Consider the following 22,466-nt stretch of genomic DNA (forward strand, 5'->3'; position numbering starts at 1 on the left):
ATATCCCAAGTATTACTTTCATCCTTTCAGGTATGGTGAAGGTCTTTAAATCAGTAGATCCAAACCCAAGTGACACCAAATCAGACCTATTAGGTATCTATTTATGATCCTATATGAGTCCATCAAATGAGACCATCAATTAAAAAATCAACCAATCAAAAATATATATGAAATATACACTCGTTAAGAAATATGCACGAATTTGCTCGATTAATTTTGTTATAGCAAAAAAATTGCGTGAAAAAGGGAGGAGTTAATCTCCATGGATCTCAAGATTCATGTGCAGAGAAAAACCCCGCAACTAAAATGGGTCATTAAATAACAAGCCGCACTAGGTGGATAATGTAGATTCTCCGACTTCCCTCCTCCCACTGAAGCAGAGAAAGAAACACTCCCTCGCTTCTCCAAACCTAAGGTGGAAATGAAATGATGGCAACCAAATATACAATAAACAGATAGACATCGAAACAGACACCAACCAAACAAACCACCATGTACTCCTCCTACTAAGATTAGTCTCACCCTCTTCTTCTTTCTCAGTCTATTTTTCTCTCTTCAGTTCTCAATTCCATACTTGAACACAGGGCTAAAGCTTTAGCTCTAATGGAAGGAGCACTATTTCCAAACAGACCAACATTACCAACACCAACAACAAAACCAATAATACCACCACCATCACAAACAAACCCACCATTGAAATTCAATTCTAAAACGCTTCCATTACCAACAAATACTCCTCCACCTCCATCTTTACCACTTGATTCTCTTCTTCAGCAACTCCTTCATATTTCACCTAAAACTTCATACCCTTCTCTTTCAATATCAACATCATCTCACAAACAACAGAATACTCATATCTCTAAGCCCAAATCCATTCCTCCTCCTTCTCCTTCTTATCCTTCAGTTGGCCATAAACATAATGATTATTCTTCAATTGAATTCCTTACATCAAAAGGTAAGTCTTTACTTGTATCCGTTGTGAATCAGCCCATGTCAAATTTGAACACTTATTTTAATTCTATCCACTCTGAATTGGTTGAATTTGATCATGTCAGTCTTATCAAAGGGTTAGACCTTTCAGGGAATTGGGAAAAAGCCCTAGTTTTGTTTCAATGGTTTCTGTCAAAGAATAGTAATGAAACTAACAAATTAGACCAACAAGCAATTGAGGCTATGGTTAGAATTTTAGGTAGAGAGTCTCAACATTCAATTGCATCTAAATTGTTTGATGAAATTTCTATTGAAGATTACTCACTTGATATTCGAGCTTACACTACTATACTACATTCTTATTCTCAAAGTGGGTTGTACGAAAAGGCGATATCTTTGTTTCGAGTGATTAAGAGTAAAGGACTTAAACCAACTCTAGTTACTTACAATGTCATGCTTGATGTGTATGGGAAAATGGGTCGGTCTTGGAACAAAATTTTGGAACTTGTAGGGGAAATCACAAGTAATGGACTTAAATTTGATGAATTTACTTGTAGTACTGTTCTGTCTGCTTGTGCAAGGGAAGGGTTGTTGGAGGAAGCTTCGAAGTTCTTTAACGTTTTGAAGTCTAAGGGTTATGTTCCCGGAACTGTTACTTATAATGCTTTGCTTCATGTGTATGGGAAGGCAGGGGTTTACTCTGAGGCTTTGAGCATTATGGAGGAGATGGAAAGAAACAACTGCACACCTGACTCAGTGACCTACAATGAACTTGTAGCAGCTTATGTTAGGGCAGGGTTTTATGATGAGGGAGCTGCTGTTATAGAGACAATGTCAAGTAAAGGAACTATGCCGAATGCTGTAACTTATACTACAGTCATAAATGCGTATGGAAAGGCTGGGAAAGAAGATAAAGCTCTGAGTTTGTTTGATGAGATGAAGAAATCGGGTTGTGTTCCTAATGTCTGTACATATAACGCAATTTTGGGGATGCTTGGAAAGAAATTGATGTCGGAAGAGATGGTGGTGATACTCTCCGAGATGAAGTCGAATGGTTGCATCCCAAACAGGGTAACATGGAACACAATGCTTGCGTTATGTGGTAATAAGGGCATGCAGAAGTACGTGAATCGGGTCTTCAGCGAAATGAAGAATTGTGGGTTTGAGCCTGATCGAGATACATTCAATACATTGATTAGTGCTTATGGTCGGTGTGGGTCGGGCATTGATGCTTCAAAAATGTATGAAGAGATGATCAAAGCCGGGTTCACTCCATGTGTTACTACCTATAATGCTCTCTTGAACGCCCTGTCTAGGAGAGGTGATTGGAAAGCAGCAGAATCCGTGATTATTGATATGAAGACCAAAGGATTTAAGCCTAACGAAACATCATACTCCTTGATGCTTCAGTGTTACGCAAAGGCAGGGTATGTTGAAGGTATAAGAATGATTGAAGACGAAATTTACAGTGGGCGAATATTTCCTAGTTGGATGCTTTTGAGAACCCTGGTTCTTGCAAATGCTAAATGTAGGATTTTGGCAGGTATGGAGAGAGCGTTTGAAGAATTAAAAAGAAACGGATACAAACACGATCTGGTTCTTTTCAATTCAATGCTTTCAATCTATGCCAAGAACAGGATGTATGATCGAGCTCATGATCTGATGCATTTGATCCGTGAGAATGGATTACAGCCAGATCTTGTTACTTTTAATAGCTTGATGGATATGTATGCCAGAGGAGGAGAGTGCTGGAGAGCAGAAGAAATCCTCAAAGGTTTACAGAAATCTGGAGGGAAACCTGATCTGGTTTCATATAACACTGTGATTAAAGGGTTTTGCAGACAAGGGCTAATGCAGGAAGCTGTCCGAACCATGTCGGTGATGACAACTGTGGGTATTCGACCTTGCATTGTTACTTATAATACCTTTGTTGCTGGATACGCCAGCAAAGGATTGTTTGAAGAGGTAACGGATGTGATTAGTTATATGATTCAACATGATTGCAGACCCAATGAGTTGACATACAAGATTGTCATCGATGGTTATTGTAAAGCTAGCAAATACAAAGAAGCCATGGATTTCGTATCGAAAATTAGAGACCTTGATCCATCTTTTGATGATAAGTCGGTTCAAAGGTTTGCCATGCGGGTTCGTGAGAATGTAGAGTTGTAGAGTTCTGGACATCAAGAAGGCAATTTTTGTTCGTTGTTTACCCTCTCTCATTTCTCCGATCTACTTCTTTACTGTGAATTTGTTTTGTAAAAATTCAAATTTTTTGAAGCTGTTAATTACAGGTTTTGAAGTTATAGATGCAATTACTTTCCCGAATTCTCTGTTTATTGACCCATAAATGAAGCTGATTTTGGAATTTTTATGTAATCACTATCAAGTTGTATTTCAGATAAAGGCGCTAAAGTGATAAAGCAGATCTTTTAAACCTAAATGTTGTAGAGAAAATGAAAAATGAAGAAGCTAACTTTGAGAATGCCTCGTTTTGTGTTGCCTCAAGTTAGAAGCCTGTATTTACTTTGAGAATGCCTCATTTTGGTTACAGAAGTACATTATTCAATAGTACATCCAATCCTCCAGGTTCCCTAAAAAGCAAGTCCACTAATAGTTTTCTCCTGTGAACTACACTTCCATGGAATTTGCGGCAGCACTTTTGCGGTAACAGCCTTCTCTGCACACTTTAAATCTCACCTCTAAACTGTTGTATAACCAGCTACACCATTCCTTCGTCCATAGAAGCGAGCGTGCATCAATATTGCCGAGCTTCACATTCCTCGTGTCGTACCCACTGCGAATAAACAAAGCACTGATAAATTCCAACACTCCACAGGTAACAGAAAATGAAAGCGCTGCAAGGATGTAACTTACCCACTCTTCAGTTTCTTCATCATTTCACTTCATTAACAGAATGCATATCGCAACAGATGTGGAGGATTAATTCATCACCGAAACCTAGTCATTACAGGAAATGATCGTTTAAGCTTGAGAATTGCACAAACACACAGCCAAGAGAGGTTAATGTTATGCAATTTGAATGCAGTCATTGCTTGATTCTGACTACCTACAAGGGTTGCCCACGTGCATCATACACAAAGCACACAAGGTAAAACCTACAGATGAGCAAGATATTATGATGCTAGTTGATGCATTATAAAATATGTAAGTGTCTCAGTGGTTTCAATCATTAAAAAAAGCAAAGGAAGCAGTGAAATTCAAAAAATGGCGCACAATTTATGGCATAACCAAATGACCATTGAATATTATTACTTCAGTAAGAAAAGCAGGGATCATATTTCTGCCTCATTTCTGTTTCTTATTAAGCACAATCCAAGTTTATGAGTTTGCAAAAACCAAAATTTTGAATCAAACCAGAATCACGTAGTGTTTAAAATAAATATCTGGCAAGTACAGAGTAAACAATGATGATTATTCTGCAGTCCTTAATATCCTGATATAACATCGAAATAGAATCAATGATTCCATCCAGCCACAGGTCATATTGTACAATGTTCTGGAAACTTATCAAACTATAAATAATGAGTCTATTCCAATATCAACCTAATATTGCAATTTCATAAGTCTAATCTCTCCTTTAAATCAGGTAAGAACAAAAATTGTTGCATAATTATATTATGCACCTAGCTATATTAAGTTAGCTTTGAGATCATAACTAGGATTTAATACCTTCAAGACCCTTGATACCACATCACCAAAAGTCGTTGCAGGAACACGCCCCTTTTTCAAAATGGTGCCACCGTTTGGCATCGCGAGCGATGATAAGCCTTCCAACAAGCTTTGAGATAATCTTCAATGCGTTATGGCAATCCACACAGACTCTAAGATTCTTCAATATTCGCATTGGGCTGCGAGCAGAGGTACTTAAGAGATTAGCAACACAAGCCAATTTTTCACTATGTGCGAGAAGTCCTGTGGCTTTACTTTCATCATCCACATCATGCAATGCGCATCTAAGCTCAGGTACATAACCACACTCTTTAATATGTGCACTCAGCATATTCAAATGGGCATATATTTTGTCATCAGCGTGGAATGTATCCCCTGCCCTATATTGGAGAACCTTATTATGTAATCCTAAAGGTTTCTGGCCTAGATACTTTTTTTTCTTCGCAGCTATTACATAATCAGAGGGGTTCACTGCCACAAGACCGGCCTTCGATTCAACATTTAGCCGTGAGGGGTCTAAGAGAGCAACGATATCAGCACAAAGGTCCCCAGTTTCCAGATTCCCATGAATTATGCAAAGATTCATCAAAGTTTCCCAAACATCAATATTTGGTTCAACTGGCATATTTTCAATGAACTCAAAAGCCTCTTCTAAGTATCCTGTACTTCCCAACATTTTCACAACACCCACATAATGATCCATGGAGGGTGCAATACCAAAAACTTTACTCATTGACTCAAAGTGCAACATTCCTTCATCAATGTCACAAAGTGTACTACAAGCATAAAAAACCCCAAGAAACATTTGGCCATCGGGTCTTCCTCCTGCCTCCTTGAATTCGGTGAACACATCAATTGCATCTTCTCCGTATCCATTTTTTGCCAGACCAACTATCATGGTGTCCCAAGAAGTCAGATTTCTTGAGGGTATTTTTCCAAACAAATCATGAGCATCAGACACTAAACCACACTTCAAATACATCTCTAATACCTTATTCTGTAAGATAGTTTCCGAGGAGAACTTTGTCTTCATAAGATGATTATGAATCAATTTTGCCTCTTCTTTAGCAACAACTTCCCCAATAACCTTCATCAACTCACGATACCGGAGCAAACCAATCTCAATACCTTGTTGATATAACAAGTTCATAACCCTCATAGCTTCCTTCACATCACCCTCATTACAGAAACCATCCATCTCTTCAAGAGTACCATTACACTGCACTTCACTTTCAGACTCCACACTACTCACTACCGATAGAGAATGAACGTTATTCATCTCCGAATGCAATCCATTTTGTTTCTGTAGAAATCCCCAAACATTCGTTTCTTTCGTATACCCATTTGAATTCTGTTGGATGTGCCCATCATTAACATTGCTAACCGGCTGATGATACCCACCAGGTTTCTGCAGATGTTCTCCATAGGAAGACTCATTTGGACCGTGTGGAGCAGAATTTCCTCTATAATGTGCATTTAAATTCTGTTCAAAACCTCTCAAATCATTCTTGTAACATACATTAGCAATAGCACTATGCTGCAACTCGATTGGATTGACCTCATTAGGATTTATGTTCCGTACCTGATGATGATACCCACTCGGGTTGTGTTGAAAATTCCTATAGTAATTATCTTGGAAATATGAAGAATTGGGGTTCTTGTGCAACTCATTTTGATACAACCCATCATTATTCTGAAGTTGGTTACTATCATTAGGATTACCTCTGTAAGGATTTGGTGTATGAAACCCAGCACCTGTAGTCTGCTGAAAATCCCCTTCTCCCTCTGAACCATATGAATTGTTATTAGTTGGTTGAGTTTGATAATCAATTCTTTCAGCAGCAACAGTTCTAAAGGTCTTAACTTTATTTACGAAATTATTGTAAACTGAATCGAGATTTGGTTGAGAGTTTGTGTACTTAGGTATTAAACTGATAATTTTAGATGTTTTTCTTTTCATTATTATTACAACAACAATGAAATTTCAATCAAATAATGAATGAATGATGTTTTGTAGATGGGATGAAGAAGACGTTCTGATTAGGGTTTATGGACAAATAATTTAAAAAGAGAAAGGGAAAGGTTTAAGCAGAAATGAACAGAGAAAAGAATGTGAGACCGATATATCATAGAAGCTTAAGATACTCGATGATTACGGACTTGGTTAGGGGGTGTCCTAAGGTATTCATGTATGTCAAAATTACCATTCCACCTATTAAACCTAAAAATTTAAAAACGGAAAACCTAATTATCTAATCAAAACTAGTCATAAAAACCCAAGGTGACCAAAGTTGTGGTGCAAAAACCCCACTCAAATGTTGGGATTCATTAAAACTCCGTCTTAAACTAAATTGATACAAAAATCCAAAATTTTAAAAAATTGATACAAAAACCCCAAATTTCAAAATTGGTTTCATCAAATTTTATGATGAAACCAAAAATTGGTTTCGTCAAATTCTATGAGGTTTAATCAAATTTTATGATGAAACCAAATTTTGGTTTCATCAAAATTTTGTTTTTTGGGGTTTTTGTGTTACTTTTGTTTTGGCGGGTTTTTTGTGGATGGATAGTGACACCTTTGGAGTTATAACTCGCGGACCATTATCTAATACTAATTCCATTTCCATCACTTTTTTCCCTAGACCCTGGTCGTAAATTCAGTTTTTTTTTTAATCCAAACAACATCATCGTCTTTAATCGTTGATTTGAAAAATTGCTACAGTTGATTAATCGAAAACTCGCTCTTTGTGGTTGTTTTTTGTGCTTGAAACATGTTAAATTCTCCCGATTCAATACGAAAAGATCCGATTTCAGAACCACCTGGCGTTAGGTCGAAGTCGAATATTATAGCCGTAGGTAACTATTTTCATGTTTTTCGGCTAGAAAAAGGACCCTCGACTGTAACTGGGTTGAATAGTTTTTATGGCTAGGTCGGAAATCATCGAACCAAACCATAGGTTCTTTGAAAATTTGTCGTAGAATAGTTTTTATGACTAGCAATATGCATCTGATTAATAATATTGCTCTGACTAGTAATATTCATCTAACTAGCAATATTTTTATGGCTAGCAATATTGTTTTAAACAATATGAATTCTTCTGACTATCAATCTAGCTTTGACTAGCGCAATATTGCTCAAGTATTTCATCGGTCTTGATCCATCAATCTCATCAGACCTATGCCAATCAATTCAGATCCTCTAAGTACGGTTGATATATCAACTGGCATTATGGTATGCAAAGCATCATTGCTTATCTCAGCAGGCACTTTATGCTTCATTCATCAAAATGACGAGTCTCTATGAAGCATGCTAGACTGATCAATACGCTAAGATAACATCTAGATCAATAAATGACCAAAAAAAAACACGTCTATATAAATAAACCTAACCATGCTTGAGGACATTCACTAGAGTTTTGGTCTGGTAGCCTACAACACGTGCGATGCAGTAATGCACCACGATGAGAAAGCAAGTAATTCATGCGAGCAGTTGAAGGAGTAAATGGATAGTGGTCGGACAACCACTAAGTCCCCCTAACGCATATAACAACTGGTTTTCACCGCTATTTCCATTTTTCTACTCTTCTACTTCTTGTCTCAACAGACACTTTATGCTTCACTCATCAAAATTACGAGTCTTTACAAAGCATGCTAGACTCATCAATAAGTTAAGACTAGTATCTAGGTCAACAATTGACCAAATAAATACACGTATATATAATATACCTAACCATGCTCGAGACACCAATAAAGTCACGTGGGGGATATTCACTAGGATTTGGTCTGGCGGCCTACAACACGTGTGATGAGAAAGTGAATAAGTCGTGTTAGCAGTTGGAGGAGTAAACAGGTAGTGGTCTGACAACCACCAAGTTTCCCAACAAAGTGGAACTGATGTGCACCATGATTTCCAATTCTCTACTCTTCCACTTATTTGCAATTATCACCACTTACAGGAGATCAATATGTTAACGACCTTTGCGTCAAATAGGTTTTTTAACCTATCGAGAAAGGATAACATTAGTCACATGACATCCATATCCCAAAAACACACAGAAGCTTTCTCTCGACCGAAAAATAGAAATCATCTTGGAAGCAGTCCAACACATCCACAATTAATTTCCGTTAATTTCAACACCTTCTTAGCTTCCCTCCGTACAGATCGACCCTTTTCCTTCCATTGTGACCGAATTAAATATGAAATAACCATTTATAGGTTTAGGGTAGAGGATTACAGATTGGTCTCTCGAACTCAAATCACTCTCGTGTAGTGCATTTATTTAAGGGTTTAGAAGATTTGCTTTGTATAGCATCCGATTACTCCACCATTTTACACTTTATCCAGTAAACTGTTTTTACCCGCAAACAACTGTTAATCATTGCTCCCCAACCATAATGAAAAAATGTGTATGAATAAGCAGGAAAGCATTATATCTTATATATCGGTTCATTGGTCATCAGTGTGTAAGTCAGTTGTCCTTTATGTTAATGTCCTCGGTCTCATATGTACTTTCATCTATGAGCTAGCTTTAATCCTTAATACGTCATTTTCCTCTTTTTTTCGATATAAAGTAGAAAAGTAGTCCCTAGATCACATCCAAACTCCTTCAAATGAGAGTTTATTTGGAAATTATGGGGTACAGATGCCTACCTCCACAATGGGAGGGAGTATGAGAACCACCAGACCACTTGATGGTTCTCAATAAAGAAATAAAATATAAAAGAATCCACATATACTCTGTGAAATATTTAAGATTGTCTCCTAACACCTCTTTTAGGATGTGATTTGATCAAGACTAGAACGTCATGAATCCTTTTAAATTTTTGTAAAAGTTACAGCATCATATACTTAAGGTCTTGACAGGAGGCTTATTGAAAACACTGAGCTGTCTCTCAAATTCTTCGATTTCAGGAGTTTTATCTAGAACATTGAGACATCTCTCAAAATCTTCGATTTGAGGAGTCTTAGTGAGAACATTGATCCGTCTCTCAAATTCTTTGATTCTACATTTGATAGGCTTGTTCCGCCTTGAATTGCGTTGCTGGTTAAACCCTAAATGATAAAGGAAAAAAAATGTGTGAAATCTAAGAAAAAAACATTTCAAGGTACCCCGTACCCATGTCCTTTTGTAAAACTAAGGATTGAAACTTTATTTAAGGTGAATTTAATACACGCGTATGTTGCACAAAGAAGTTAATTACTCCATTTCTTTTCTAGTTTTAACATAAATGGTGGTGAAAGGTTTCCCATTAAATGTTGACTATGTTACACCGAGTACAATAATGTTCTCGCTCTCTCTAGTTTATAAATGGTGGTGAAAGGTTTCCAGTTAAATGTTGATAATGTTGGAATTGATTTAGCTTTTATACTTTTTTCCCTGCCTGCGTTAAAACCTTTGTAAATCAAAAACTTCTTCTCTGCCTGCCTAAAAGCCCTAGTAAATGAGAAACTTTTGCTTGGACATGTTTTTCGTGCATTAGTCACAGATATGACTAAACAAGAAATCTCACAAACTAAGAAATCAGAAAATAAAAAGAAAGACAATACCGAGTAAATAAAAAGGAAAAATTAGCTCGGCTTTTCGTTTTCGGAGGGTGATGATGGTTGCTTCCCCTCTCCATGCCTTGATCTTCCCGGTTCCTCGTTCTCACTCTCGCTGTCACATTTCTAAAGCTGTTTCCATCTTCGACGCCACCGCCAAATGAGTCTTTACTTTGGGGTCTGCCTTGCTGATACTTAGACTCGTCATCTGGTCCACCGCCAGCCATTTCCTGTCCCTTACTTTGATCTGAACCTGCACTTGGTCTCCTTCGACCGCTCCTCAGAACCTGCGCGCCTGGTGCTGGTGACAAGTCCATTCCTTCCATGAAAGGTCCCCTCCAGGCCCCATCATCATCCAAAGACCACCACCAGGAAGGTCTGCCCTGTAAACCCTTGCCTGATGTGGGTCCCTTCACATCCATAGGAATGAATAAAATGGAGGAAACATACGGAAAGCTACACAGAACATGTCTGCCGTCTGGCACTGGGAAACCATCGGGTGTGACACCCTCATAAGAAAAACCATGAGGACCCATTTAGCACGTATAATATATTTTCATATTGCAAAGCAAAATAGACTTTGCAGGATAATCCCTTCCAAGATATATAAGGGGACTACATTATATTCAGACAACGTCGAGGTAAAAAAGTTACTTTTAAAAACCAAATAGAAAAAAAAACAAACTTATCATCTACATAAGCTGAAAGTACATAATATACCACTAAATCACTATCTGGTTCAAGATAAAGCAAGGACGCTAGCTACTGCTAGAAGGCTCCAGCTCCTGGCAGTCTCAACTAATCTGCAGTGTACGTTGTACCCAAGCAAGAAACAATTAAACAGTTTGAGTGTGGAGAGTTAGAGGCACAAGTATGCCATCATAATAAATGTGATAAAAATCACTTTGTTGATGTGTAAACATAGGCTTCAATAGCACTGGTATAACATGTGTGAAAAGAAGAAAAAGCTTGCAGGAGAAACAAATCAAAACTCCAAGACTGATCACGACATCTGTGAGCAGAAAGCACAGATTTTCAGTCAATACCGAGACTTCGACCAGGAAACCTAACCCATAATGAGGCCAACCTCCATTGTACCTAAGAATTTCCTCCCAGAGATAACAACCACGATTTCTACGAAAATGCTAGAAACTTCTGAGGTAAGCACTCATTAAGATGAAGAGTTAAAAGTTTCAACGATGGAATCGAAAGAAACATTTGAACAAACCATAAAGAAAGATAGACTCCCTGATCTGAGGCCCAGTAGCATGGGATACATTCCTCGCCAGTGAAAAAGAAAAAGAGACAAAGGCTAAAGATCAGTTGGTCACATACCTTCACTGGTAAGTTCTCATTGTATGGATTCATGAAATGACGAGTCTTGTGAAAGGAAAACTCACGTAGCTGCAGTAACAAAACATACAAAGCTCACATTAAGGTTCATGATACGAACTTATGAGATCAACAGCAAATCATGTGAAAAAGACCAATGATAAAAACAATTAATCATTTGTCACAATTGTGCAAGGGGTATACATCCATAACACATACACAAAAGTAATGTCAAGGCCATGCAAGGTGAAACAGATAGTATTAATGTTAACATGCCTAGTGTTTGCCGTTGCGACAGTTTCAGGTGAAACGGATCAGCGGTTGACAAGGTGAATGGAAACTGCAACTTCATGCATAGAGACTCCGCAAAGTCAATAAATCATTTCAGTTTCGAACTTTTCATCAATTAAAATTCGCATACTTTGATGTGCTTCTCAGAATCTTAATTAAGGTAGTACATTCCTATTACATTATCAAGTTCCTAATTCTCACTTCAGATTCGTACTGACACCAGGATACTCTCTGACAAACTTTCTCCTTCCAAAATTTGTACGAAAGAGAAAGAGAGTCTCAAATAACAACATATTGGGGAAAGCCTTCTGGATTATTATGCTTCAGCAGTAAGGTTCAGCTCACATCCTATAACACAACACATTCCGCAGCAAGGTTCAGCTTACATCCCATATCACATCACATTCCCCAAAAAAGACAAAAAGGAAGAACAGATAATATGAAGATTAAGAAATCATTCTAAATTGGAAACAATAAGAACTTTCTGTATACGAAACACAGAAAGGTTTATCTCGAAGAATTATATCCAATATTGGTTAAATATTTCTTTAGAATCCACATCTACAACACTACTGCCAACCCATTGTGTTTTCTAGTTTATGTCTAATCATGTCCAAAATTGAAGTAAAATAAATCACCACATCCTTGCTCTTTTCATGAAATTTCTCCTGCTTTAAACACTTAAAAGCTGCAGCAGCACTTTTGCGGCAACGGCTTTCTCTCTCGGATTTAAATTTCACCTATTTAACACTTGGGGTGAGTATATTCAGCCTGCGCTATACATTCCATTGTCCATAACAGAAAGCGTATACTGATGCTGCCAAGCTTCACATACCTCATATTGTACCCACCATGAATACAAGAAATTACTAATAAATTCCTACACTCCACAGGTAACAGAAAATGAAAAGGATACAAGGATTGCCCATTCTTCAGTTTCTTCATCACTTCTCTTCTTTAATAGAATGAACATAACAAGAGATGTGGAGGATAAAATCATTACCGTAACCTGGTCATTACAGGAAATCCTCTAAGTTGAAAATTGTGCAAACACACAGCTCGCCAGCAACAAAGGTTAATGTTATACTCCCTCAGTCCCACCAAAGTTGACTTATTTCACAATTTTGAAGGCAAGGAGGAGATGGGGATATTTTTAGGTGTTTTTCCAATTATATCTTTATGGATAACAAATAGTCAAATTTCGAAATGGCATCTCCCATATTATGCAACCGATATTTGCAAACTTTAAACCATTTAAAAGAAAAGAATTTAAAACACATATGTAAGGAATACATGACTATCAAATTATACATATTTCTTATACTAAGATTTACTACCAATATAATCAATTAAAGGGTAATTTTAGAAATGTGGCCTTGTTTAATGATAAGGGTCAACCTTGTAGGGACAAAAAATATTGAATGAAAGGTCCCCTTTGGTGGGACAAAGGGAGTACAATTCAACCGCAGTCATTGCCTGCTTCCGAGTACATACAAGGTTCCGCATGTGCACAATATACAAAGCACACTTGGTAAAACCTACATTTGAGAAAGATATTATGATGCCGGTAGTTGCATTATACAATACGCAAGTGTCTCAGTGGCTTCTTTCATTAAAAAGAACGAAGTAAGCAGTGAAAATCATAAAATGGCTGGCACAATTATTGGCATAACCAAATAATGATTGAATATAATTATGTTAGTAAGAAAAGCGGGGATCATAAAACTTTCTCATTTGTGATTCTGATTAAGCACAATCCAAGCTCATGAGTTTGTAAAACCCCATATTTCGAATCAAACCGGAATCAAGGGTTTACAATAAACATCTGGCAAGTACAGAGTAAATAATGATGATTATTCATATTGTGCAGTCCTAAATATCCTCATACTGACGTAAAAATAGAATCAATGATTGATCAATGCAGAAGCAAAACAGTATTTTAAGATATCCGGGCGCAGGTTCCAGCCAGCCACAGGTCATACTGTACAATTTTCTGGAAACTTAGCAAACTATAATGAATTGAGCTATGCTATTAATTTAACAACTATCAACCTAATATTGCAATTTCATAATTCCACTCTCTTGTAATGATAGGTAAGAGCGCTAAATTATTGCATAGCCAAAATATGCACCTGCGATTATATTAAGTTAGCTATAAGAAGGAATTATAACTAGGATGTAATACCTTCAAAACCCTTACTGCCGCTTTAGAAGAAGTCGTTGCAGGAACACACCCCTCCTTCGATTTGGTGAAACCACTTGCATGCGCGAGCGCTGATTCGCCTTCCAGCAATTTTAGAGATAATCTTCAATGCATTATGGCAATCCATACACATTCTAACATTCATGAGTATTCGCACTTGGCTGCGAGCAGGGCTACTTAAGATATCAGAAACACAAGCCAGTATTTCACTGTGTGCGAGAAGTAAACACAAGCAATTTTACTTTCATCATCAACATCATGCATTGCGTATCTAAGCACAGGTATATAACCAGACTCTTTCATATGTGCACTCAGCGTCTTCAGATGGGCATAAACTTTGTCACTATCGGAGTGGGATGTATCCCCTGCCTTAAACTGTTGAATCCTATTTTGTAATCTTAATGGTGTCTGACCTGAAACCTTATTTTGCATATCAGAGGGGTTTACTGGCACAAAACCAGCCTTTGATTCAACATTTAGCCGTGAGGGGTCTAAGAGAGCAACGATATTAGCACAAAGGTCCCCAGTTTCCAAATTCCCATGAATTCTGCAAAGATTCATCAAAGTTTCCCAAACATCAATACTTGGTTCAACTGGCATATCTTCAATGAACTCAAAAGCCTCATCCAAGTGTCCTGAACTTGCCAACATTTTCGCAACACCCACATAATGATCCATGGAGGGTGCAGTACCAAAAGCCTTACTCATCGACTCAAAGTGCAACAATCCTTCATTAACGTCAAAAAGGGTACTACAAGCATAAATAACCCCAAGAAACATTTGGCCATTGGGTCTTCCTCCTGCCTCCTTGAATTCAGTGAACACGTGGATTGCGTCTTCTCCGTATCCATTTTCTGCCAGACCAACTATCATGGTGTCCCAAGTAGTCAGATTTCGAGCAGGTATTTTTCCAAACAATTCATGAGCATCAGACATTAAACCACATTTCAAGTACATGATTATGAATCAATTTTGCCTCTTCATTAGCAGAAACTTCCCCAATAACCTTCATCAACTGACAATACCGAGGCAGATCAATCTCAACACCTTGTTGATATAACAAGTTTAAAACCCTCATAGCTTCCTTAACATTACCCTCATTACAGAAACCATCCATCTCCTCGAGACCATTTCCATTCTGCCTACTATCAGGATTAATGTTATGTGCCTCTGAATGATACCCATTACGGTTACTCTGGAGATTATTGTAACTATTATGAAAATATAAAGATCTTGGCCTCTTCAGCACACTAGCATTATGCTGCAAATCATTTGGATTGAACCCATTAGGATTTATGTTCTGTAACGTTGGATCATACCCGCTAGGGTTGTGTTGGAAACTCCTACCGTAATTATTATGAAAATATGAAGAATTTGGGTTCTTGTGGAACTCCGTTGGATAAAACCTACTATTCAGAAACCCAGCACTTGTGGTCTGCTGGATGTCTCCTCCTCCCTCAGAACCATACGAGTTACTGTTACTTGGTTGAGTTTGATGGTCAGTTCTTTCAGCAGCAACAGTTCTACAGGTCTTAACTTTATTTAAGAGATTAATGCAAATAGAATTGAGATTGGGTTGAGAATTTCTGACCTTTGGTATTAAACTGATGACTCTTTCTCTTTCTATTATATTAATACAAAAATGAATCAATCAAAGAATGAACGAATGACGTTTGCAGATGGGATTAAACTAATACGATTATGATGTAAAGGAATTGATAGAAGCTGTGTTAGGGTTTATGGAGAAAGAATTTTTAAAGAGAGAAATGGGATAGAGAGGGCATGCAGTGAGACGGGTAGTCCAAGTGTTCAAAGTTGAGCACTAGAGGGTGAAATGGATCCATTGAACCACTGTTGTTAGATGTTGCACCCAATTTGGGGGTGTGACATATAGTACGGTGAGATATCCTCCTAGCGATAAATTTAGTAGTACTAATTATTATTTTATGTTTTCTGATGTAATTAATTTGATGTAAATAAAATTTCGTATTAATGAAATTACAAGACATTGCCTAGTCAGGGCCGTCTCATACAATTAGACGACCTTGGACGAAAGTTCTTGGAACGCCTTCCAATGGAAAAGAAATTCACATATGTAGTTTATATGTATTCTTAGCTGAGTATATATAACACTGAAACGAAGGATTTTATGGCCAATAACATGACCAAACTGTAACATGATTCATCCGGAAGTGAAATGTCTCTTATATATGGTGAATAAATTGAAAAATTGGAAACCTTTCCGTACAAACAGAAACAAATTGAAGTAGATAGCCGCCGTCCAATTACTCTTCACTTTGGAATTGTATTAAAGTTAGAAAAAAACCAAGACAAGACAAGACAAGATTCGCAACTAAAAAAACGTTCCACTAGGAAAAAGCTTAAGACCCCATATAGTCGGACGATATGGTCCGAAAAGTAACAATACCGGAATACTCTTTTAGAAACTTTTGTACATGTCATGCTACCAAATACAATTAAGAATTTCATAGTAAAAGAAGTAAAATCATAATCGAAGAACATTTAGTGTAAGATAGTGACCTCTTATTAATTTTGTGTCCACTCCGTCACTTGAACTTCGGCCTCCTTGCATTTTAGTTAGCAAACTGCTCCATCATTTTTCTAAAATCTATATGTCTACAAACCTAATCTCTATAGCTATCAGAGCTAACCAACTCTTTACTATCAACTACGAAACATCCAGATGCAAATAAGAATTCACAATTTAATTTGTCGTGTCTTTAAAATTAAAAAATAAAAACAAAGACAATTGAATACCTAGATCAATTGATATGGAAACCCGTCTAAACTAGAAAAGTGGAAAATCGACATAAGTTATGAATAGATGCACAAATTCTAGTTGTTAGACCTTAGAACTCATGAATAATGATTTCAGAACTTGGAATTAAACTCCCCTTAATACCATATTGATGCACTGGATGAAAGGAAATCGTTATGCTTGTTCTTTGATTGATTTTATTCTTTTCTTTCTCGCCTGTTCCAACAAAAGTTTGACGTCCTCTACGGCTAAGTGATAACCTAATACTTCTGTTGTTGTTTTTTAGGAGAAGGCGAAAAGTTAACTTTGTATTTTCCGTTCCTAAATTTTGAACAACCGAAAACTATTGGGCCATCAAAATACAAGCTCGTCCTAACTTAAAAAAGAATCCACCTTGTGCAAGAGCACAACTTGACGGGCTTCAGAGCTGGACCTGCACATAGATATGACCAGCGATTTTCATCTTGCAACGTTTTTAAATTTATTTATTTAAATTCTAAAGTTATCTGGAAGATGATTTTTGCAGTATTTAATCTTTTTCATTTCATATCAGCGACCAAATGGAGTGCGCGGGCAAGCAATAGCCGATCTAATAGCAATGTTCCCAGGAGAAGGGGACGATGAGGTACATAATTACATACCCGCAGAAGTAGCAGCTGGGGACATCGACAAATATTGGACCATGTTCTTCGATGGCTCATCATACGGCACCGGCGGTGGAGCTGGAATAGTATTCGAAGCCCCATAGGGAAACCTATTGTCATATTCATTCAAGTTAGATTTTTCATGCAGTAATAATGTTGCTGAGTACGAAGCACTGATCCTAGGGCTCGGAATGGCGAAGGAACTCAGTCTGGGAAGTATAGAGATAAAGGGTGACTCGAACTTAGTAATAAACCAAGTGAATGGCGAATTTCACGTCAAGGAACCACACTTGGCACCTTATCGAGCAGAGGCTCAGACCTTGATCCACCAGATACGGTCATCTTTGGATCATATGGGAAGAAACGAGAATTGACATGCTGACGCCCTGGAAACATTAGCAAGTAAGATGTAATTAAACGGTAAAGAAGAATGCACGATAACAGTAAAAAGAAGAGAGTTTCACAACACCTGGAAATAAAACCTGGATTTCGAATAAGCAGACGACTGGAGGAAAGTATACATTGAAGACTTAACCCGGACAGAAGATGACCGCATAATGCCGATTCTAGCCCTAAAAAAAATCGTGATGATCTAGGGGGATCTATATTACCGAGATGTCGGAGGATCCCTCGCGAGGTGCGTGAATAAAAGGGAGGCAGAGAAAATATTCCGGGAACTACACGCGGAGACATGCGGACAGACCGGAGCCGTCCACCTCTATAGGAAACTTCAAAGGCTGGGAGTATACTGGCCGAGCATGTCGGCACAGGAAGAAGCCCTCCAAGATAGATGCGCTGATTTCCAAGCCCCACCTCAACCCGCATAGGTCTGTACAGTCGAGGGAGTAAACTGGAGACAACCATACATCGATTTTATACATCACGAGAAACTGCCCAACGAAAGAAAGGCGGCTCTGAAAATTCAAAAGAAGTAGGAACGATTTTTCATGAACGAGAATATACTTTACCGAAGGAGCTATAGTAATGCGATCCTACGATGCCTATCTAACCAAGAGGAAACCGAGGTAATGACCCAATCTCACAACGTTGAACACCAAGGGATGCAGAAGTTATTCCTGTAGCTTTACGAAGGCGGATTCTATTGGCCAACTATGGAAAGTGATAGACACATTTTTGTACCTGAATTGTCCTCAGTGTCTTATTGTTAGTACTTGAATTTGTACTTATTATGGTGTTTTTATGTTTGTATATGTGTTTTTAGAGAAATACACTTGTGTGGAAAAAGTTGCTCGAAAAGTGCTATCTGGATCCCCGTAGAAAAATACTAAAGGCACCCTCAATTTGGATAAGGGGCATCCAAGGTACCCCATCTGCTAAGGCTCCAGCGTTTTGGTTAAGAGATGCATGTCTTCTTCACCATTCAAAAACAGAAAAATGGCGGGAAAAATGTTTGTTGACTGCGTACTCATCTGGCGATAATTTTGGACAGATTTCCGAAGAGATTTTCACGACATTGACTTGCTGATATCCTGTTTTACCGAAACGGGGAAGGTGACGTGTTTCGTTTCAATAAAAATGGAAGTGAACGTGCAAATACACGGAAACAGAGTTTGGAAGATACTCGGGATTGTGTCGATGCTGTTGTGGAAAGATTGCATGCGTTTTCATCGTGTTGACTCATTCCTTGATGTTCCGGTTGCATGTTTGGAGCATGTAAACACTGGTTGACAGCATAAGAAGAGAAGAAAGAGAAGAAAATATTCCTAAGAAGATATTATTTACTGTCGAGCAATGGAAGAATTATTGGCAGTTATTACGTGAGATTTCGAGGTTGTTGGGTTATAAATAGTTGTTGGGATAACAGAGAGGGATTACGGAGAGTTTGGGAAAGTTTAGAGCAATCACAGAGATAAAAAAATCAGAGTGCAGAGATCTTTCATTACTGCTGCTGAAGAAGGAACGAAGAACATAAGACGCCCAGAAACAATCGTTCATGCTACAGTGCCAGTGACACATAGTAGATATCGTTCTTTGTAATAGTGTTTTGCAACAATTAAAAACGTAGCAAACACCCGATTTTCATCATTTTCTCTCCATTTCATCTTTGTAAACAATTTTTGAGCATGAATCAATATTTTGAGCAAGTTTACACAATGATGAGCTAAACCCATCCTCTGGGGCGAAGGAGGAAGCTATTTCACCAATGAAAAGTGGTAATCTCTATTTTATTTAATATATGCAATTATTATACGATTATTTTCCTTGATAAAAAATTGATAAAATGGTTTTTGTTAAGTAATTGTTATTTTAATTGATGGAGCATGCTTATCCTAGGTTTTGATGTCCCATACTTTCGATCTACAATTGTTATTTCTAAAAAATCAATTTTTGTAATATTTAGAATCAATTTGAATGCATGATTTGCAAGATTATAATTAGAGAATTTAAATCACTTTGATATTGGTAAATAGTGGAATCCATAGACCCAATCTCCTCCATTTCACAACACTTCTTAATTTTGAGTTTGCTACATTTATAGTTTTAAAATTAAGTCTAAAATCTATTGCTTACACAAGTCTAAACAAACCTATTACTACAACAACTTTGAAATCACATCTTTTTTTTTATTTGTTCTATTTTACGTTTTTGGATATTTTTGTTTTTATTACAGATTCCTGGATTTCAGAGCGAAAGAAAAAGGATTTTCCAAAGCTTTTGGTGACCACTTAAAGATTTGGATTCAAAAGACAAAGCGAAAAGAACAAAGAAAAAAATCAAAAAAAAATCAAAAAAAAAAAAAAAGAATTTTGTTAGATTTTGTTTTTATCTTTTAGATTTTTTCTAGCTTTTAGAAATTGTATTAGGATATTCTCTATATTTGTATTTTTTTTATTTTGGACTTTACTTTTTTTACTTTGGACTTGGACATTCTTTTATTTTTAAACCCTACGGAAGGGTAGTATATTAAATATTAAACTGTTTGCAGAGAAGGACGGCAATTACGATATTGCCTCGGCCCCTCAGGTTCTTACATGACATAGGAGTCGTGGCCCGAGTCGACTACAAATGTTCATCCCCCGTCTGGAATGGGAGGTAAGTTTATCTGAACACCCGCGAATCTACTGTCAGCGGGTTTACTGTCTTCCTTCGTATGCATATATGTTGAGGAACTGAACACAGATTAATTTTATAGTAAAGGGCAAGGACTGGCCATACAAGATAAGGGTTCAGATTTCATCATTGTTCTCTTCTTGCTCGCTTTAGAAAAACGAAACCAATCGCGAACCCAAGCTTAAAAATACTGACTAGAACGAGACCTATAGGGTAACGAGATTAATAGGAAAGTCGTTCGAAAAATATTGGTTGCTCTTTTAAGCATACTTTGAAGTTCATGATGGTTAATGTAAGTTGAGCGTGCTGCCTTGTAACCCAAGTGAATGTTTTGCCAGTGAGGCCTGGGTGTCAAAGCTCTATTGAGCTTCCCTTGTCTCTATTCAACTTACTTTAACTCAGATTGATTCCAGAGGGGTTTGATTAGATTGTAACGAATTCCATTTCGAAGGATTAGAAGCTGGTCTATAAACAATAGCCATCATGCTTTTTGTTTGCTAGAAATCAGTATGTTTTTTGTGGTGGAGTCAGCCTTGTTTGTGTTTGCATAGAACTTCCCTTCCTTTTAGGACTTTTGTTTTTAATTTTGTTTTCTAGTGTATGCCCGAGGTTATTAGAGAGCGGGCTTGGAAAAGATACATTCTAGGCCGATTGATTAGTGAAAAACCTAGTAGTTCTTCTTGTGAAGGAGGGGAGCTCCAAGACTTTTCTTTTGAGAGCCTTGTATTTGGAAATTTCAGGTTTGAAAACTTGGCACTTAGTAAAGAAAGTACTCCTACTCCTTTTGTAGTGCCAGAAATGAAAACTTTGAAAGCTTTGTTAAACCCAACTAGGACCTCTCGTCCGTCATGTATCAAGTTAGCCGAAACTGAGGAAAATTATGAACTGAAACCTGGGACCCTGCATATGCTCCCAATCTTTTTAGGGAAAGAAAATGAAAACCCCTATTTTCATGTCAGGGAATTTGAGGAAGTTTGTAGTACTCTGAAAATTAAAAACCTAGATAATGAGGCTTTGAAACTCAGGTTATTCCCATTTACCCTAAGAGATAAAGCCAAATCTTGGCTATATAGTTTGGCTTCTGAGTCAATTGAAACCTATGAACAACTTACATCTACCTTTTTACAGAAGTTTTTCCCTAGGCACAAAACATTGTCTATTAGGATACAAATCTGTATTTTTGATCAACAAGAGGGAGAATATTTATATAAGTATTTGGAAAGGTTCAATGACTTAATAACTCAATGTCCTCATCATGGTTTAGAAAATGTTAGGATAGTTCAGATCCTGAACGAGGGTTTAGATTATTCGTGATTGAGTCTTTACGCACAGGTGGGTTTGAGAATAAAACTGTTGATGAGGCGATGACATTTTTGAATGAAATCTCCGATAAGACCCAACAATGGGAAAATATTAAGGAACCCAAAAAACAATTCTTCTAAGTAGAGGAATTGTCAATAGGGTGGAAGGATCATATGAATCAGATGCTAAAATAGCAGCCATAGCCAAAAGGTTAGGAGCCTTAGAATTAGGTCATTCTAGTGGTAATAGTGATAGAATAGAGCCTTTTTTGGAAGGCCATACTGTTGAAGAGCAAGCCAATGCTCTTTATAACAACACTAGATTTGATAATCGTCAGAAGTTTGACCCATATTCAGAAACCTATAACCCTAGCTGGAGAAACCTTCCAAACCTTTCTTGGTCTAAGGGCCAGAATCAAGGTCAGTCTAGTAACGCTCAAGTTCCCCAAGGCTTTGGCTATACTAAGAATCCTTCAGCTCAGGCACAGTTTCAGAACCCTTCAGATAAAAAGATTATGAGTTTAGAATAGTCTATTGCTTTGTTAACTCGTAACACTGTACAGTTTCAGCAATCTGTTGCTCAAGGTTTAGAAGAAAATAAGAGAATAGGTCAGGCTAACTCTCAGGCTATTTCTGAATTGAAAACCAAAGTTGTCAGATAAATGAGTCTTTGAGAGAA

At 37.4% G+C, this 22,466-nt stretch overlaps 3 protein-coding genes and 1 non-coding gene across 4 annotated transcripts; 1 reads left to right on the top strand and 3 right to left on the bottom strand.

Moving 5' to 3' along the window:
• Positions 1 to 395: 395 nt before the first annotated feature.
• LOC113279333 (pentatricopeptide repeat-containing protein At2g18940, chloroplastic-like) lies at positions 396 to 3,309 on the top strand. Its single transcript, XM_026528027.1, has one exon. The coding sequence runs from the start codon at positions 604 to 606 to the stop codon at positions 3,100 to 3,102; it is 2,499 nt and encodes an 832-aa protein (XP_026383812.1). The 5' UTR covers positions 396 to 603; the 3' UTR covers positions 3,103 to 3,309.
• A 100-nt stretch (positions 3,310 to 3,409) lies between these two features.
• On the bottom strand, positions 3,410 to 6,694 carry LOC113279338 (pentatricopeptide repeat-containing protein At4g32450, mitochondrial-like). The gene is made up of 3 exons (XM_026528035.1): positions 4,624 to 6,694; positions 3,808 to 3,891; positions 3,410 to 3,727 (listed from the first exon to the last, which is right to left on the bottom strand). Exon 1 carries the CDS (start codon positions 6,581 to 6,583, stop codon positions 4,646 to 4,648), a length of 1,938 nt encoding a protein of 645 aa, XP_026383820.1. The 5' UTR covers positions 6,584 to 6,694; the 3' UTR covers positions 3,410 to 3,727; positions 3,808 to 3,891; positions 4,624 to 4,645.
• Positions 6,695 to 13,707: 7,013 nt separating this feature from the next.
• On the bottom strand, positions 13,708 to 14,979 carry LOC113279344 (pentatricopeptide repeat-containing protein At2g25580-like). The gene has a single exon (XM_026528038.1). The coding sequence runs from the start codon at positions 14,946 to 14,948 to the stop codon at positions 14,169 to 14,171; it is 780 nt and encodes a 259-aa protein (XP_026383823.1). The 5' UTR covers positions 14,949 to 14,979; the 3' UTR covers positions 13,708 to 14,168.
• A 6,665-nt stretch (positions 14,980 to 21,644) lies between these two features.
• On the bottom strand, positions 21,645 to 21,748 carry LOC113341447. The gene has a single exon (XR_003355930.1). It is a non-coding gene; the product is annotated as a small nucleolar RNA R71 (small nucleolar RNA).
• Positions 21,749 to 22,466: the final 718 nt, after the last annotated feature.

The sequence above is a fragment of the Papaver somniferum genome, chromosome 1 (assembly GCF_003573695.1).
Source record: "Papaver somniferum cultivar HN1 chromosome 1, ASM357369v1, whole genome shotgun sequence".
Lineage (NCBI taxonomy): Eukaryota > Viridiplantae > Streptophyta > Magnoliopsida > Ranunculales > Papaveraceae > Papaver > Papaver somniferum.

Excerpts from the sequence above, each read along its gene's own strand:
- LOC113279338 (XM_026528035.1), bottom strand. The coding sequence starts at position 6,583 with ATGAAAAGAAAAACATCTAAAATTATCAGTTTAATACCTAAGTACACA.
- LOC113279333 (XM_026528027.1), top strand. The coding sequence starts at position 604 with ATGGAAGGAGCACTATTTCCAAACAGACCAACATTACCAACACCAACA.
- LOC113279344 (XM_026528038.1), bottom strand. The coding sequence starts at position 14,948 with ATGTACTTGAAATGTGGTTTAATGTCTGATGCTCATGAATTGTTTGGA.